Genomic DNA, 19,896 nt, shown 5'->3' on the forward strand with positions numbered 1-19,896 from the left:
CACCATACCGAATGGCTCCAGCTGAATTAAAGGAGCTAAAGGAGCAACTTCAGGAATTATTAGACAAGAAGCAGATTCGCCCCAGTGCATCCCCATGGAGAGCCCTAGTGCTTTTTGTAAAGAAAAAAGACGGAAGCATGAGGCTATGTATTGACTACCAGGAATTGAACAAGATCACCATAAAGAATAAGTACCAACTCCCAAGAATAGATGATCTTTTCTGTCAGTTAAAGGGAGCCAAGGTCTTCTCAAAACTAGATCTGAGATCTGGTTACCATCAGTTGAAGGTCAAAGCAGAAGACATCCCTAAAACTGCTTTTAGGACAAGATATGGACATTACGAGTTCACGGTAATGCCTTTTGGCCTAACAAATGCTCCTGCAGCATTCATGGATCTGATGAATCGGGTATTCAAACCATATCTCGACAAGTTTGTGGTTGTCTTCATAGATGATATCCTTGTGTACTCACGAAAGGAAGAAGAACACAAAGAGCATATGCGTCTCACTTTGCAGACACTTCGAGAAAAGGAACTATACGCCAAATTCAAGAAATGTGAATTTTTGTTAAAAAGTGTGGCGTTCTTAGGACATATAATTTCCGAATTAGGAGTGTCAGTAGACCCTAAGAAGGTAGAGACAATCAAGCATTGGCCACAACCAAAGACAGTGACTGAAGTCAGGAGTTTTCTGGGTTTAGCAAGCTACTATAGAAAATTTGTGGAAGTATTTTCTTCGATAGCCATTCCACTCATCAAACTTACTCAGAAAAATTCGAAATTTATTTGGAATGAGGAATGTGAAAGAAGCTTTGAAACCCTGAAGACAAAACTCGCATCCGCACCAGTACTAGTTCTTCCAGAGGATGGTAGGAATTTCACTGTATACAGTGACGCTTCAATGGAGGATTATGGTGTGTGCTTATGCAGGAGGGTCAGGTAATTGCTTATGCCTCACGGCAACTAAAACCATATGAGCAGAATTACACCACTCATGACTTGGAGTTAGCCGCAGTAGTATTTGCACTTAAATCTGGAGGCACTACTTTTATGGAGTAAAATGCGAAGTTTTTACTGACCACCAGAACCTCAAGTATATTTTCACTCAAAAGAAATTAAATATGAGGCAAAGAAGGTGGATGGAACTTCTCAAGGACTATGATATGTCAATCAATTATCATCAGGGTAAGGCAAATAAGGTGGCAGATGCGTTGAGCCGAAGGAACCCTGGGAAAGTGAACTTATCTTCATTATCGGTACAACCAGGTCTCCGAGAGGCCATCAAATTGAAGCAAAGTCAAGACACCTCCATCCTTAAAATTAGAGAACAAATCCAAGAAGGAAAAATTTCAGAATTTCAAATTGATGAAAATGGAATACTCTGGATGAAAGGACGATTGTATGTGCCCAACGTCGATAGAATTCGAGAAGAAATAATGGTCGAGGCACATAAATCGAGATTTTTAGTACATCCAGGAAGCACCAAGATGTATCGGGATTTGAAAAATAATTATTGGTGGAACGGGATGAAGAAAGACGTAGCTGTCTTTGTTGCAAAGTGTTTAGTCTGCCAACAAGTCAAGGCGGAACATCAAAGGCCTGGAGGACTTTTACAGCCATTGGAGATACCGAAGTGGAAGTGGGATAACATCTCTATGGATTTCGTATTAGGACTACCACGATCAAGACAGGGTCACGATGTGATCTGAGTAATCATTGACAGATTGACCAAGTCTGCTCATTTCTTGCCAGGACGGATGAATTATAATTTGGATAAATTAGCCACCTTGTATATGGACAACATAGTGAGGCTACATGGAGTTCCAGCAAGTATCCTATCTGACAGAGATCCACGATTTGTATCAAAATTTTGGAAAAGTTTCCAAAAGGATATGGGAACCAAGATTACTCTCAGCATGGCCTATCATCCCCAGACTGATGGCCAAACCGAAAGGACAATTCAGACACTCGAGGATATGTTGATGGCATGTGCGCTGGATTTTTCGGGAAATTGGAGAGAACAGTTACCTTTAATAGAGTTCGCCTATAACAACAGCTACCATAGTAGAATCGAGATGGCCCCATATGAGGCTTTGTATGGTCGGAAGTGTAGGTCGCCCTTATATTGGGACGAAGTCGGAGAAAAAAGTGTTACAGGACCAGAACTTATTCAGTTAACCGTTGATAAAGTAGTCATAATCAAGGAGAGACTCAAGGCAGCCCAAGATAGGCAGAAAAGCTGTGCCGATCTGAAGAGAAGACCCTTACAGTTGGAAATCGGTGAGAAAGCCTACGTTAAGGTCTCTCCCATGAAAGGAGTAGTTCGATTCGGTAGATCCGGAAAGTTAAATCTGAGATATGTGGGACCGTTTGAGATACTGGAGAAGGTAGGAACCTTAGCCTACCTGATTAGCATTACCACTAGATATGTCAAGAATACATAACGTTTTCCACATCTCACAGCTGAGGAAGTATGTTCCAGACCCGAGTCATGTACTCAAGGTTACACCACTGATAATTGAAGGAAAACTCAACGAAGAACTTAAATACGAAGAAGTCCCTATCCGAATAGTGGACACAAAAGACCAAGTGTTGAGACACCGGACAATACCTTATGTCAAGATACAATGGTCAAATCATGCTGAAAGAGAGGCAACTTGGGAACTCGAGGAGAAAATGCGATCACAATACCCTGACCTATTCGAATGATCAATCTAATGCAAGTTTCGAGGACGAAACTTTTAATAAGGAGGGAGGAATCTGAGAACCCGAAATTTTACGATCCAAAGCAAATCAAGTAATACGAACTTGAAATTTAACTTCAACTAAGCTCAAAAATGTTTGTCCCAACTAAATAACTTGAATATTAACTAAGATTTTCAGTAAATTTAACTCGAGAAAATGACTTCAAAGCTCGGGGACTAGCTCGACGGGAGGCCGAGCTGAAAATAACCACATCCATTGAAGTATTGTCACTGGAGGAGTAAAACCCTAGCTCAAGGACTCGATCCCTCAGCTCGAAGAAGCTCGACCAGGCATGTCTTAACAAGACCAAAAAGGGAGCTGTAAGTTGAGCTAAGGTTTGGACAAATTAAGTATGCAAGAAATAACCTTTGAGTAAAACCATGAAGGAGCAAAGGGAGGAGCTAAAGGACTAAGACACATTAATGATGCAAGAAATGACCCTATAGAAAAATTCGATCGATTATGTTTTCTTGCTATGCTTCTGTGGGGACCCGGACGCTAATTCGATTCTTAATCATCTGTGGGACTAATTAATCAATTGTAATAAACAGTGTCTAAATTTTTATTTTTTTAAAATACAATATTACATGCGGAACGTAATGGCATTCATTTATTACACATATCAGTTTAAATTAGGGTACGAATCTTGTACATCATGCATTTATTCAAATTAAAGTTAAACAACTAACATCAAGTGTCCAAACCCCTATTTCTACTCCAAGTCCGTAGTCTCCACTCTAATCACGATCTCTCTTCATCTCCTTGACCCTGAATCTGTTCCACCTGTTATCTTGTACACATACAAACAAGACAACAGTCGGATAACTCCGGTGAGAATTATATTCCCAGTATAAATCAATAAAACATGCAATCATATGACAAACATAAAAGCATGAACATGTAACAGCAAAATGTATCAAACCCTGAAACATAATCAATATAAAAATGTCGACAATGCTCGTGACTCCACGACTCAGACTAGACTCAATCCTAGTCTAGGGATCCCGGTTTCCAGATGTGGGTATTCCTATATCGACCAATAGTAATAGAAAAGACTCGAGTTCTATCCACGTCGATATAACCAAACATCCAGTGTCCTGACCTAACCGTCATAGACTGTGGTCCTATCGCCAATATCCTATCTTGTGACATCGTGCAATGTGCCCGTGGCGATCCCGCCACTATCAGGCACATCTGTCCCAAGATTCATATACTATCTTGTGACATCGTGCAATGTGCCCCTCGCGATCCCGCCACTATCAGGCACTTCTATCACAAGATTACTCGTCGAGACTCGTCTAACACATGCTCTCTATAAATCCATAGAACAAGCATATCAAATCAAGTCAATGCAAATAATAACAAATAGTATATGATTTAGGGAACTCAAGTCCAAACCGACTCAAGTCGATCTCCCAATACCACATTGACTTATACCTTTGTCTTCTCGATATGACGAATTCGAAGTCTCGAAGTCAAATCTGTCCATATCAATCTGAAATGACAATATCGAATAGACTGTGTCAATATACAGTTAAATTCAAGACTTGCTCTGATCAATACTCAAATCAAGACATAATCTGATCAATTTCAACGGATTATAATCCCAAATCTGTACAATCTCACAATACCGGCAATACAATATCAGTATATACAAATCAACAACCCATCTGATCCAACTCTGAATAATATCAATATACCCAGCAATAAAATATTAATCAAATATCAATCTCAACCTCTCATAATCGATAATAACACAATTCTAATATCACATCAGTCTAATCACAATCAAATCAACTCTGAAAATTCATAACAATTGCATAATCAGTCTGTTCTTCGATCCGATTTCGATTATACAATGTCTGATATCGCAAGAACAACATATATGAATCGCATCTGATTCTGGCAGTATCATGATTTCAAATCATATTAAAACTTAATAAAACTTACGTCCTATTGTAGCTGTCGTCGCTAGGAACTCGGTACTGTACTCGGATTCAAAATCAGACGGGCGGATCGAAATCTAGAGGCGTAAGGATTTTCTGAAACTTTCTCGATTCCTTTCTTCGTTTCTTTCCTTTGATTTCTATTGAATGAACGTTTATATACATATATATATATATATATATATATATATATATATATATATATATATATATATATATTTACATGTTGCATGATGAACTACAGGGCTCCAAAAACAATCTGTACGTCTCGCCCTCGGGCGGACATAAAGTTCCGCCCGAGAGCGGAACTCACGGTCCTCGCATTATATTCAATCGCGCTCGGGCGGACATAAACTTCCGCCTGGACGCGGAACTCTCGGACCCCTTCTTTTAAACAGAGGCGCTCGGGCGGACAAACACTTCCTTCCGGGCGCAACACTTTCGGCCTAAACTTTGTGCATCTCATATATTTTGCCCAATTCTGGTTTCAGGGTGGCCCGGCTATAATCATATCGATTCATACTCAATAAACTTAGATTCACATGATACTAAATCTCGGGCATTAAATTTCTCCCCCCTAAGATATGATTTCGTCCCCGAAATCACAGGCAATCAAATCAGATATCATAGGCAATCATATCATATCAGAGGTAATCCGTTCCGAAATCCTCGTAAATCAAATCAGGTAGTAAATCAGATATTAAGTCAGATACAAGTAGGAAATGGATAACAGAATAAATTAGTAAACCGCATTTCAGTGCAATAAATCTAAACATCGCTACCTCATATCAGACTCAGTTTTCTGAGTAGCCTCTTCGATGCCCTGACGACTTTACTGTAATTTCAGCAGGGAAGTAGTTTTCATTCTGGAATATAATAATTCATGGAACTATAATCTCATAATACCACTCGAAATAACTGATGATATAATCAATCTCCCAATACTGGCTATACAACATCCGTATATACCAATCAACAGCTCATAACAAATCAATATCAACAGCTGTTATCAAATCTGTTTAATCTAATCAAGGATATATTCTATTTTCAATCGCAAATACCAACAGTCACCGTCCGACGTTGGCATATTCAGTCTGTTTACTCTGAGCTGTTTCTACATTCTCCTAAATCAGTTACAGTTTCTTTGCCATATCTTTGACCGTATCCGATTCTATCTTATGTATCTCCAAGGTATTATCCTAATACAAAGGAAATCTACCGTTCTCACTATACAATACCTGGACTGAAGTTATTTCAATACTCATCTGATAGCTATTGTCGTACCATCATTCACAAAGTGAAAATACATCGCCTCAACTAGTGCTAAAATCCAGCACTACAGTTCCTGGATATCCTCCAGTTTCAGGATAGTTCGCTTCGACTATTCGTCAATCTATAGAAAATAGATGAAAGATCTTGCTATATACTTTGCCAAAAGTACAAAATCAACTAAAAATCATAGTATAATATAATCAACTCTGGTATTCAATACAATCTGACCTCTTTTCTGACATATATCTCAGTCGTCTGGTCATACTTGTACATCATCCTGTATAATATAATATATGCCAATTAGAGCAATCTGTCAATAATAATCATATCATAGTACCATCTTGGCAAGATTTCGGTAATTCTATCACCAGATCCATAGAAATGTACTCTCATTTCTATTCAGGAATCAATGATCTATATAACCAATCTCTTGGTTTCTATCTTTCTGTCTTTATCTGTCAGCGATTCAGACATTTCAATACAAATTCTGCCATAACTGATTTCATTTGTTTATATCAAAACTGTCTGTTCAAATTATTATACATTTCATGTCACCAGAATAATATTGAATCCACTATTGTGCGCTTCTGACCCTATCTGTCATTTCATATTCGAACTATTCTGCACAAACAAATCAGCTAATTATATAAAATAAAGTATTACCTACCTGGTATTCTGATTGATACTCTGTTCTGACTATCGAAATCAAATTCTGAACAGTCTGATTAAATTTCTGAACTGCTGTAACATTTCAAAATCAGCTCTGATTCGGCTTAAACTGTACATAATCTCAATAATATAAAACAATTTGTATCAAATACGGATTCATAATAACAGCAATATCGGCTCAGATTCTAAATATCAATCATCTATACTGATCTAATAAACTCATAGAACGTAATTTTCTGACATTTTTGACTCGGTGTCATTCTCAGTCATTGATCACTACCTCAGCTGTGCTAATATCAATCGGTATACCATATTCGGATATCACATACTCGGAATACAATCTGTTTCAATCAAGATTCATATCTGAACAATTTCTGTATACAACAATCTCAGTTCTCAGAATATTCGATACAATTTCAACTGTTCGATTCAATCAATCATACGCTGCAAGTATATCAAGATATCATAGACACAATGAGCATAAAATCATCAGAATATCTCTGAACACAGGATTCATCAACCCATAATCAGAACTGAAGTGTCTTACAGAGAAACACATAATTAGATGTAACTCTAACTCTCAGACAGTAAATCTTCTATCTGACATTTAAATTTTTTTCAATTCAATCAGTATCATTCTATACGGAATTCTAAAATGAAACCAATACCTGGTATCGAATCAAGGCTGAAATCACTCTCCCTGATATAAGGCAAACCTGAAATCTCATCTGAAAAACTATAGCAACTCTCCTGCTACTAACAAATCAGACCCTGATAGGCTCAACTTCAGTAATCAACTGAATACATAAGGAATTACTCCATTCCTTTCGATAATCATCGAGTCATAAATAATACGGATATTAAAGGAATTCAAAATCGAGAATCCTTACCATATATCATTCGTTCATCGGCCATTTCAGGTCCGAATCTTACCATCTCCTGGCAAGAATCTACAACAACTCTGTACTTGTTCAATATATCAATATCAGTACTGTAGTCAAAATCAAACAACACAAGTATACACAGTCTACCTCAATTGCATTCTCATCCTACTGCAGTATACAATATTTTACAGAATTTACTGATATCAGCCTTTCCCCCAAAAGGTAAAGAAATCACTACTATAGTACATACAGTCCCAACAGATCAAGCATCTATCAATGAATTCATTAAAAAATAATCGTAGGGCATGCATTAGTATCTATCAATACATATGCAAAATAGTCGTAAAGAACAGTTACCTGTCAGTATATTATCAAGTACATCCTGGGTCTGTACGCCGGTCACCATAATCCGATGATCCTGCTCCCTGAGATCTTCGGGAACCTTTCTGTGGACAGACTCTAGCAAAGTGTCCCTGCTATTTACAGATATTGCACCTACCAGTCACTCCCTGGCATTGCTCCGTGGGATGTCTCTCTCCACAAGTTCTGCAATAAACTCCCGTATAACTTGGGCTAGAACCACTGGAGCTAGATGAACCGCTTCCTAACTTCTTGAACTGCTTCTTTCGAGCTTTCAACTGGTTCTTTCTTTCCACTAATGCTACTACCAATCTCGATTCTGGGAGGCGGTGTTTGCGGTCTCGGTGTTGGAAGAACATACGAAGCTTCTTTTTGTCTCATCAGAACTGTTTCTGCTCTTCTAGCTCTGTTCAGAGTATCAGCAAAATTTTTCGGTGGTTTCACATTTAACAATGTACGTATCTCCGGATTCAATCCCTGGAGGAACTGATCAAACACAGCTTCATCATTTCTAGCCACGTGAGGGCAAACGTAGCAAGGTGAAGAACTGGGTCAAATACTCATCAACATTCAACTAACCCTATCTCAGGCTTGCAAACTCTGCACTTTTATCCTGTCGGTATGATACGGGGAAGAATCTTTGATAGAATTCTACTTTAAAAATTTTCCATGTAATCACTGGACCATGCTGTTCTAAGGCTTCTTTATTTACCAGCCACCAACTTCTTGCGACTTCCCGTAACTAGTGCCCGATTAGTTTAACTCTACAATCATCTGTGAACCCAAGAAATTCAAATAACATTTCTATGTCTTCAAGCCAATTCTCACAGTCAACTGGCGTCTCAGTACCTTTCAGAATCGACGGTTGAAATGACTGAAACTTCTTCATCATTGTTTCCATCGGAGTTTCTGACACATCCATCTGGTCAGTCGTAGTACTACCTCGTTCCGGAATTCTTCTAGGAGGTATATCTGATAATCACCATAATTATCAATCACATGAGACAAATCCATCTCAGTCCCTTCCTGATCAGCTTACCTCTGATCAAGAATGGGTTCTGATGTGTCCTCAAATAATACACATTATCAAATCAACTCAGATATTCAGGTAACATCTATCTTCAAACAAAAAAGTAAAACATACTGAACTATTAACATATACAATGTAACTCAACATTATAATAAATCACATGCTAGCAATCACATGCAAGGAAAAAAACTCATTCTACCCCGCTCACTAGCTTCTATCTCAGTCTCAAGAACCTACAATTCTAGACCTATTGCTCTGATACCACCAGTTGTGGGGACCCGGAAGCTAATTCGATTCTTAATCATCTTTGGGACTAATTAATCAATTATAATAAACAGGGTCTAAATTTTTTGTTTTTTTAAATACAATATTACATGCGGAACGTAATGGCATTCATTTATTACACATATCAGTTTAAATTAGGGTACGAATCTTGTACAGCATACATTTATTCAAATTAAGGTTAAACAACTAACATCAAGTGTCCAAACCCTATTTCTACTCTAAGTTCGTAGTCTTCACTCTAATCACGATCTCTCTTCATCTCCTTGACCCTGAACCTGTCCCACCTGTTGTCATGTACACATACAAACAAGACAACAGCCGGATAACTCCGGTGAGAATTATATTCCCAGTATAAATCAATGAAACATGCAATCATATGATAAACATAAAAGCATGAACAGGTAACATCAATATGTATCAAATCCTGAAACATAATCAATATAAAACTGTCGACAATGCTCGTGACTCCACGACTCAGACTAGACTCAATCCTAGTCTAGGGATCCCGGTTTCCAGATGTGGGTATTCCTATATCGATCAACAGTAATAGAAAAGACTCCAGTTCTATCCACGTCGATATAACCAAACATCCAGTGTCCTGACCTAATCGTCATGGACTGTGGTCCTATCGCCAATATCCTATCTTGTGACATCGTGCAATGTGCCCATGGCGATCCCGCCACTATCAGGTACATCTGTCCCAAGATTACTATACTATCTTGTGATATCGTGCAATGTGTCCTGTGGCGATCCCGCCACTATCAGGCACTTCTGTCACAAGATTACTCGTCGAGACTCGTCTAACACATGCTCTCTATAAATCCATAGAACAAGCATATCAAATCAAGTCAATGCAAATAATAACAAATAGTATGTGATTTAGGGAAACTCAAGTCCAAACCGACTCAAGTCGATCTCCCAATACCACATTGACTTATACCTTTGTCTTCTCGATCTGACAAAGTCGAAGTCTCGAAGTCAGATCTGTCCATATCAATCTGAAATGACAATATCGAATAGACTGTGTCAATATACAACTCAATTCAAGACTTGCTCTGATCAATACTCAAATCAAGACATAGTCTGATCAATGTCAACGGATTATAATCCCAAATCTGTACAATCTCACAATACCGACAATACAATATCAGTATATACGAATCAACAACCCATCTGATCCAACTCTGAATAATATCAATATACCCAGCAATACAATATTAATTCAATTGCGCTCGGGCGGACATAAACTTTCGCCCGAGCGCGGAACTATCGGACCCCTTCTTTTAAACAGGGGCGCTCGGGCGGACAAACACTCCCGCCCGGACGCAACACTTTCGGCCCAAACTTTGTGCATCTCATATATTTTGCCCAATTCTGGTTTCGGGGTGGCCTGGCTATAATCATATCGATTCATACTCAATAAACTCATATTAACATGATACAAAATCTCGGGCATTACAGCTTCGAAATTCGTTGATTCCGCTGAATTCGTTTGAAACTCTGATATTTGAAAGCTCTGATACATTTCGTCTGATAAAATCTGAAATCTTTGTTACACTGTTACAATCAATTTCAAATGGGATGAGAATTTTGATTCTGTCTAGGCCCCCAATGGTGGGTATAAAACCATTTTTGTCTGGCCTCAATGGTGGGTATAAAACCATTTCTGTCTGGCCCCGACCGGTGGGTATAAAACCGAATTCTGGCCTCACCCTTAGAGGACTAACATATTGGGGACAATTTGACCATGGAAATGAGATGAGTAACAGTGTTGTGTCTATTGTATCTGAAATAATCTGATACGCTTCTGAACTATTTGATTCATCTGGAAGAGAAAACTTTGTCTTTTGTTCATTTCTGCTAAGATGAGTTAAAAGTACTAAGATTTGAAAGATTGATAAAGCACTATTTAAATAATTAAGTTTTACATGTATTTTTGGAATCGATCGACCCCCACTTGCTGAGTATTTCCCAAAACACTCATTCCCTTACAATTTCAGATAAAAATGAAGAACAAATAAATGAGGAGGAGCAGGAAGCTTTTTGGGGTTGGTGATCGATGATCAAGAGCAAGAATCAAGTTATCCCTTTTGTTCAAGTTTTCCGCATTTCGCAACTCTGATATATTTTATTTCATTGTCATTGTAAGACAATACTTTATTTATGAAAAAAACTGGTTTGATTTGATACAAGGCTTTATTGTTTGCAATATAATTGTAAACAATGCCGGATGTCACCGACGCTTCGGACTTGGGGCGTGACACAACATGTACTATTAGCCGAAGCAAAACTAAACTATCTTTTATCTCATTTACCTTCATGGTACGCTGCAATTAATGCTACCTTCTCATGTATCTAAATATGGCAACTAACAGCTTCTAAAAATTTGATTTACGGTAGAGAAAGGTTTGTTTATCTTTGTCTAAGACATTCTTGAACAATTGAATACATCGGCTAATGTGTATGATGGATCAAGAGATATTCTTACATGTCTAGCTACCGAGCATAAGGAATGAATTGAAGTACAAGCATATCAGTTAGAGACCAATATGCAGCTTGATCTCTACTTAAGCAACCGGCTTGTGTCTTGGAAGCAGCTTGAGCCAAGAGAGAGTCCAGCCTCATAATTTAGGATATCCTACTGGAAGAATATACAATCTAACAAAATACTTGAAGAATAAACAATACGACTAGAGTTCAAGATATCCATCTCGAAACTTGTAAATACATTAAAAATGCAGTTTGACTTGAAACAGCTCGATGATATTTGTTATTATTTAAAACTTAAGAATTTCTATAGATTTTATAAAAGTTTAAATTGGATACGCATTTTAATTCCACAAGACTCTTTAAAATTCATCGATTCTCCCACATTGGGTACACCCCGATTAGATTAGATATTAACAGTTAATTATCACTGATTACATTATATTTGACTCAAAACAGTAGTTGTAAATCATATTTCAATTCTCATTGAAATAATTTTTTGATCTTGAATTATTAAGCTAACTAAAAGCTACGTTCTATAAATTTAAAATTATTTAATATTTATATAAAATATATAATATAATGTAGTTCGATTATGGAAAATGATTCTTTCGGTTTATTAATTTGTCCAATTTTATATTTTGGTTCATTAAGTTTGCTGTTGGTATACTAACTTTTAATTTTCGGCTATTTGGTCTATTTGCTGGCGTGATATATAACAAATAAGAAATTTTCGATATCATGTTAGAACAAGTTAGTGGACCAAAAATCTATTTTTCCATTCAATTATTTTGCATGGAATTGTAATCGAAAATTAACACGAATATCGAATATAATTATTGAATGAAAACATATCTCATTCTAGGATCTTTGTGATTGAATTACGAAGATTTCTTCCAATAGTAATATCAATTACGAACGGAAAAGAATGTATCTTTCACAATACAAGGGGTTCGAGTTCGATGTTGTTGATATATAAATCATATGTTGATGATGAAAATGATCATGTCACTTTTTCTTGTTATTATTATATATATTTTGGTGAAAGTTTGGAGGTTATTAGGTATAAAATAACTAATAACCACAAGAATGGACTGGGCTGAATGACGGGTTTGTGTTAATTACAATCCATATTGAAAATTGAAACTATAACATTAATGACTTGAAATCTTTGATGTTGATGTATGATTTTCAAAACGAAGTTGAATTCAGAAAAAATAAATAAATAATAATTATTGTGATGAACATAATAGTCAAACACATGATTTTAACTTCAATATCAATTGTAGGATGAATTTTCATTGGTTTACAAGAGTTATTAGTGATGGTGATGGTACGACTCAAATTTCACATCAAGTCAAAGATACGTATACGATGAAATCCTAATTTCAAGAAAATACACATAACGGGATTAATGACGTCGATATAACCAATATTCAACTTAGCTAGGACAAGACACAATTCTTTACCATTTAGGTTCCTGTTTGTTGCGAATGATAAGATTCGATATTTTGTATTATTATGCAATTCATACAAGTTTTACAATAACTAACTTACAAAAAATAGTCAAATTATCCATATTTTCAATTTAGTATCTCATTTTTCGTAATTTCATCTCAGAATCCCAGCGAAATCTTAAGATTTAAACAAATAAATTGTTCTTCATGTGTTAGCTCCTGCTATGACAAAGGGCCATAGCCTTTTTCACAAACTAATGAGAATATTTTTTGCCTCTAAGTTACAATTTCAGTTGAAAAGCATTATTGGCATCACTTTATTTAGCACCTACGCCCTATAATTTTTTAGAATTGGTCCCTTCATTTTAAAGGTAATTGAATTATTTCATTGTATTTTATAATTCCATCTTGTTAATAATAATAATAATAATACATTAATTTCAAGAAATTTAATGCAAACCCCCATTGGTATTCCCCATAGGGAAAGACAATACTGCCCAACATCCACATATTAGGAACCATTACGTAAAACTTCTTAGCTGACATTGACATGATATATGACCACTTGAACTCTAAAAACTAAACCCTTTGGGATTTGTAAAAGTTGATCACTTTGGGGGCTTCTTAGTCAAATTTGAGAAAAGAAAAATTATGGCTTTGATTAGGTTGGTCAACTATTTAATAAATGATCAATTGATTCATCCACTTGTAATAAAACATAATATTTTCTTAATATTCGGGCAGAAGATTTTACACGAGTTTTGAATTGGAGACATTGTGATTTTACTAGGTGTCATTGGGTCAGAGATGCATGGTATCAAAACGATATTTGACTATTGTATCAAGTGAAATGCATATGCAATACCTTGTGATAAGTGTGAATTTTATAGGGGTTTTATTTTATTTTGTGTTTGTTTGATATTGTTATTCTTGATTTTGTGATTATTTGATTTAATTTTATATCATTTTTAGATTTGACTTAAAAAAATGTTTAATTTTGAAGATAAGTGTCAAAGAATTTTGATGATATAGTGTATTGGACCATGAAGTGGAGGACAAAGACGACGACATCGTCAAAGAGACATGGATGGGGAAGCCCGATCCCTTCAAGCTTAAGATCTGCCGGTTTTGGATCGTGGTTTAGTTGCATATAATGTGGTGTGACTCCTTCCTCTGTATAGCGTCTATCTGAACTTGATGGTGTGGAATTGCCAGGGTGCGGCTTCTAAAGAACTGAACCGCGTCGTCAAAGATATAATTAAGAAATTCAATCCAAATGTGCTTGGCTTGCTTGAACCACGTGTTTCGGGATCTCATGCCGATGATATCGGCAACAAGATGGGTTATGATAATTGGTTAAGAGTTGAAGCGATGGGATTTAATGGGGGCATATGGATCTTTTGGAAAGATGATTTGGGATTAAAGATCATCTACTCCCATCCACAGTTTGTTCTGGTAAGGGTAGATACTGGAACTTCGATACCTTGGTTCATATCTATTGTTTATGAGAGCCCCAATGCCACGCTTAGAAAGAGGCTCTGGACGATCTGTCAAAAGAGAACCTTAACATAGAGGGACCTTGGATATCCTTAGGTGATTTTAACTCGGTAATCACTGAGCATGAAATAAGTCAACTGGAGGGGTGGCCTACTGTAGAAGTGCGGGCTTTGCTGACTAGATGTTTAATCAAGGATCTTTTGCTCTCAAGAGCTATCCCAATAAGCATACGTTTATCAATTATTGGAGCCCGAAAAATGAATCCGAGAAATAGCAAGAATACAGTTTTCTCCACCGCCAAGATACCATTTTTATTGATGTTCTAGACCTTGGATTTACTGGTTCAAGATTCACCTGGATGAGAGGGAACAATAGTAATACCTTCAAAGGAGCTCGTCTGGACAGGGGTGTGTGCACCATAGAGTAGAGAGAAATGTTCCCAGAATCTCGGGTGATGCATCTTCCCATCATCCAATCTGATCACGCCCCATTGTTAGTCAAACTTCATGGTGACAAGAAATAAAAGTGTAAAGGTCCTTTTCGTTTCCAGGCTGCCTGGCTTACCCATAGCGATTTTCAGAATGAGATCCAGCACGAATGGCAAGACCAGCGGATGCTAAAAGACAATGTTATTTCTTTGGCCAATGTCCTGACAGAATTGAAATCTGCAACTTTTGGAAATATCCACAAACGGAAGAGGGAACTAATAGCAAGGATTGATGGAGTGCAAAGAATTCTGGGGCACCAACCTAGACATAGACTCCTCAAACTGGATGCTAAACTTCGAAGAGAGCTTGATAAAGTACTAGAACAAGAAGAGCTACTGTGGTATCAAAAGTCTAGGGAGGATTGGATAGTCTCTGGTGATAGAAATACCAAATTCTATCATGCCTCTACCATGGTTCGAAGAAGCAAAAATAAGATTGAGGCACTCATGGAGGAAAATGGTGACTGGATCACTGAGGAGGATCGCCTTAAAATCAAGGTTCAAGATTTCTACACATCTCTCTTCGGCCCAAATCCTAACCATGAATCTAAGGACTTACGGAGATGATGGTTCCCAAGGCTACTAGAAGCCCACTCCAAAGCCTTAAATGCTTTGTTCCTACCGGCAAAAATAAAGAGGGACCTTTTTGGCATGTCACCCTTTAAGGCCCCTGGCCCAGATGGCATACCTGCTGGTTTTTATCAGAAAATGTGTCACATAGTCGGTAATTCCATTTGCGAGTTTTCTCTTCATTACTTCGACCCTGGAGAGATGCTGGTGGGTACCAATGACACCCTTATATCATTGATACCTAAAGTTCCTAATCCAGAGTTTATTACACAGTTCAGGCCGATCAGTCTATGCAATGTGAGTTATAAGATTCTCACCAAAACCATGACCAACCGCCTTAAGCTTGTCATGGCTGACCTTGTGGGGTCTTTCCAAAGCAGCTTTGTCTCGAGGCGTCAAATAACTAATAACATTATGGTGTATCAAGAGGCCCTTCATACTATGCATAAGAAAACCGGAGGAAAGGGATACATGGCCATCAAAATAGATCTTGAAAAAGCCTATGACCGACTTTCATGGACTTTATTCGAGAAACTCTCACTGAAGTTGGCCTCAATAGAGTTTGGGTCTGAAATATCATGAACTGTATTGAATCTCCCAGGCTCTCGCTTTTGTGGAATGGGGACCAGATGGAGTGGATCAAACCGAGCAGAGGAATTAGACAGGGAGACTCAATATCCCACTACATATTTGTTCTCTGTATTGAAATTATAAGTCACATCATCTATCAAGCATTTAGTAATGGTTCCTGGAAGCCTATTCGACTTTCTCGGAATGGCCCTCCCATTTCTCATCTGGTCTTTTTCGACGATATGGTCATATATGCAGAGGCTTACATCAAACAACTCAACATTATTCTTGAGTGCTTGAATAGCTTTTGTTCATGTTCTGGCCAAAAAGTTAACTTCCACAAATCACAAATTTTTGTCTCTAAAAATTTGGATGATATGGTGGCTAAAAATCTGTCTACTGTACAAGCAGGTGTCGGATAGAATTAAGTCAAGACTTGAGGGGTGGAAAAAACCAAGTATTTGCGCTTTGCAGGACGGGAGGTTTTGGTACAGTCTGTGCTCAATGCGATTCCCCTTTATACTATGCAAACAAGCCTCTTACCCATGGGAATATGCTCTGAGATTGAGAAAACAATTCGGAATTTTCTTTGGGGAGGAAAATATGGGTAACGTAAATGCCACTTGGTTAAATAGGAAGTGGTTACTGAACCCAAATCTATGGGAGGCCTTGGGATTAGGAGGATTCAACAAATGAACTTAGCCTTCATGACCAAACTGGGCTGGAGACTAATGAACGACAAGAAGAGCCTCTGGGCTTAAGTGCTGAAAGAGAAATACATGCACAAGACCTATATCAGTAAAGGTATTCAATCTAGAAAGAGAGCATCCAAGACTTGGCAAGATATTTACAAGGCCATGCAAACACTAGAACAAGGGAAGAGAAGTGTAGTGTGGAACAGTAAATCTACAAGTTTTGGACGGATAAGTGGCTGGGAAATGAACCACTAAATACTCTTCTCAAGGATATTGAAGCAGATGAGAGGAACAAATCCGTTTTTTATTATTGGATCGAAGGAGAGGGATCGAATTGGGGAGCTTTAGATGGGAAGCTTCCCACTCACGTGGAAGATAAGTTGGCTACGTGTATACTGAGCGAAGAAGATGATATTGTTGACAACATCTGCTGGGGCTTAACTAGCAGCGGAAATTTCTCGATTAGTTCAGCCTATGAGCTGATAATGGGCATACAAAATCACACTACTGATAAGTACTTATGGGAAATGATTTGGAAACTGGAGGTTCCTTACTGTATTGGCTAGTAAGACATGAAAGATTATGAGCAATGTGGAAAGAGTTAAAAAAAGGGTTTACCCCCAGTGGTATGTGTATTATGTGTCAGAATGATATGGAAGACGTGGATCACATTTTTCGGAAATATGAAAAAGCTCGGGAAATATGGAGATGTTTCATGTCTACTAATGCGTTTCAAAATATTCTGAAGCTAAGCTTCGACAAATGGTTTAGGGCGAACTTAGGCCAGGAACGACAGAACATGGAAACGAGGAACTGGAATGTTCTATTTTCCTTTACTCTTTGGTGGATGTGGAAATGGCGAAATAATCTTGTTTTCAAGGACAAGAGACTAGATGTGAATCTTAAAGTGAAGCAGCTAAAGAACCAACTCAAGGAAATTAAATCAACTTTCAGTTCTTCAAGGATTATGCCAACTCACACCCAGAGGATGCCAATTGCATAGTTAGGTGGATACCTCCTCCGGAAGGGTGGTGCTCACTCGAGGTTGATGGGAGCTGCAAGCAGTCTATTCGGAAGGCTGGTGGTCGCGGATTATTGCAGAACGAATGGTGATTGGATTATTGGCCTTCATGCACAACATAGGGTGGTGCTCGATCGAGGAAGTAGAGCTGTGGGCCGCCTACAAAGGGTTGCAAATGGCATGGGAAGCGGGTCAAAGGAAGGTCATGTTGGGGATTGACTCAATAGAAGTGATCAAATGGCTTAATAATAAGGGTATGATGTGTTCGTCTCTCATCATCTTGATCTCATTGTGTGCTAGCCTACTGGCTAGAAACTGGGAGGTTAAGATCAAACATATCTACAGAAAACAAAATAGGGCTGCTGATTTTTGGCTGCGGAAGCTCTGAAAATGGAAAGAGGCTATAAAACTATGTGGACTCCTGCTGTAAGCATGCCGCCATCATCCAGGAAGACAAGGCGGCATTTGGCTCGTGTAGATGAATAGTTGTTCGACAGTGAACAATCTTGGGTGACCCCCTCTCTTGTAACAAAAAAGAAAGAAAAAAAATTTGATAATTAAGGAAATAATAGATGGAGAGTTCTAAGTTATATTCGAAGGTATTTGTATAAGATTTCATAAACAACAAAATATCAAGAGATAGAAATTTATTTATTTAACAATTTCTTACAATTCACGTTATACAAGAAAAGAATGAATGAAAATTGGGCTTTTGAAATAAAAGGTGAACAGAGAGAGAAGAAATAAAAGGGGACAGAGACTCGAGAGAACGTATAGCGTTTCAAGTAGAAGAAAAAAGTTCGAGGAAAAAGAAGGAATTTAGAGTTTGAGCGAGATGAAGAAGACAAGTTAAAATGAGAAATCACGTCAATCATGTTGAGATTTTTTTATTTCTTCTCATATTTTACTCTTATAAATTCAAACATTGTATTTTTGCTTTGTTTCGATTTATGAAAGAAATTTATTTAGACTAAAATATGATAGGGCAAAACAATACTTTATTTCATATTTGAATTGTTTTCAATATATTATTTTTCTTGATTTTAATTATTGATTGATGTTGGCTTAATATTTCTCGTTAACAATATGATCAACCATTTACATGTTTTTTTAATTAATCGCGAATCGGAAGATGATTGATTAAATATAGCAACAAAGACTTCAAACAACACATGGTTAACTGACTAGAAATTTCATAGTACGGTTTTAGTTGAAAACTTAAATTCCGTAAAGAGTTAATACATTTAGATCTAATTAATTCAATTAATAAAAATTAGATTATTAGATTTAAATAGATTTATTAACTCGGGGAGTCATTTAGTAAATAAATTGAGAATTTCACTGTGATGTCAATAATTTAATAATAAATTGAATTTTAACACGCGACAACATAATAGAATTTGGTATTGTGGTGTGTCTTAGTTTTTTATTTGAAAATTAATCCCTTCTTTATCATTAAATACATCATTTTTAATTGCAGTTGTCTTATTTAATGATTTAAATTAATATTCCACATATCATCTTTTTATTTATTTTTTTTAGCTTAAATTAAGTGATAAAAATTCTAATAATTAAATATTATTCTATATAGGATCGATACTTGACATATCATCCATTTACTGTAACTACTTGACTTAATCTTGCTTGTTAGATTTATTCTTAACCGAAATCGTCGATCACCTTGCAAGTGTAACATTTGATTGGAGAGTACACGATATCTTCAAAATTTATGTGAACATATATTTATCTATGAAAACATCTCATAAAAGATTTATTCTTTTGTTACACAAAAAAATTCTCATGAGACCGTTTCACGAGTTAACTTTTGTGAGACAGATCTCTGACCGACTCAACTCATGAAAAACATTATTTTTTATATCAAAAATATTATTTTTCATTATATATAGATCGAGTTGACACGTC

The 19,896-nt window shown here is 37.0% G+C and overlaps 1 protein-coding gene across 1 annotated transcript; it reads left to right on the forward strand.

The window, feature by feature from the left end:
* Positions 1 to 1,755: 1,755 nt before the first annotated feature.
* LOC140806776 (uncharacterized) lies at positions 1,756 to 15,684 on the forward strand. Its single transcript, XM_073163311.1, has 3 exons — positions 1,756 to 2,385; positions 14,349 to 14,588; positions 15,181 to 15,684. Exons 1-3 carry the CDS (start codon positions 1,756 to 1,758, stop codon positions 15,682 to 15,684), a joined length of 1,374 nt encoding a protein of 457 aa, XP_073019412.1.
* Positions 15,685 to 19,896: the final 4,212 nt, after the last annotated feature.

This window comes from Primulina eburnea, chromosome 12, assembly GCF_022965805.1.
Source record: "Primulina eburnea isolate SZY01 chromosome 12, ASM2296580v1, whole genome shotgun sequence".
Classification (NCBI taxonomy): Eukaryota; Viridiplantae; Streptophyta; class Magnoliopsida; order Lamiales; family Gesneriaceae; genus Primulina; species Primulina eburnea.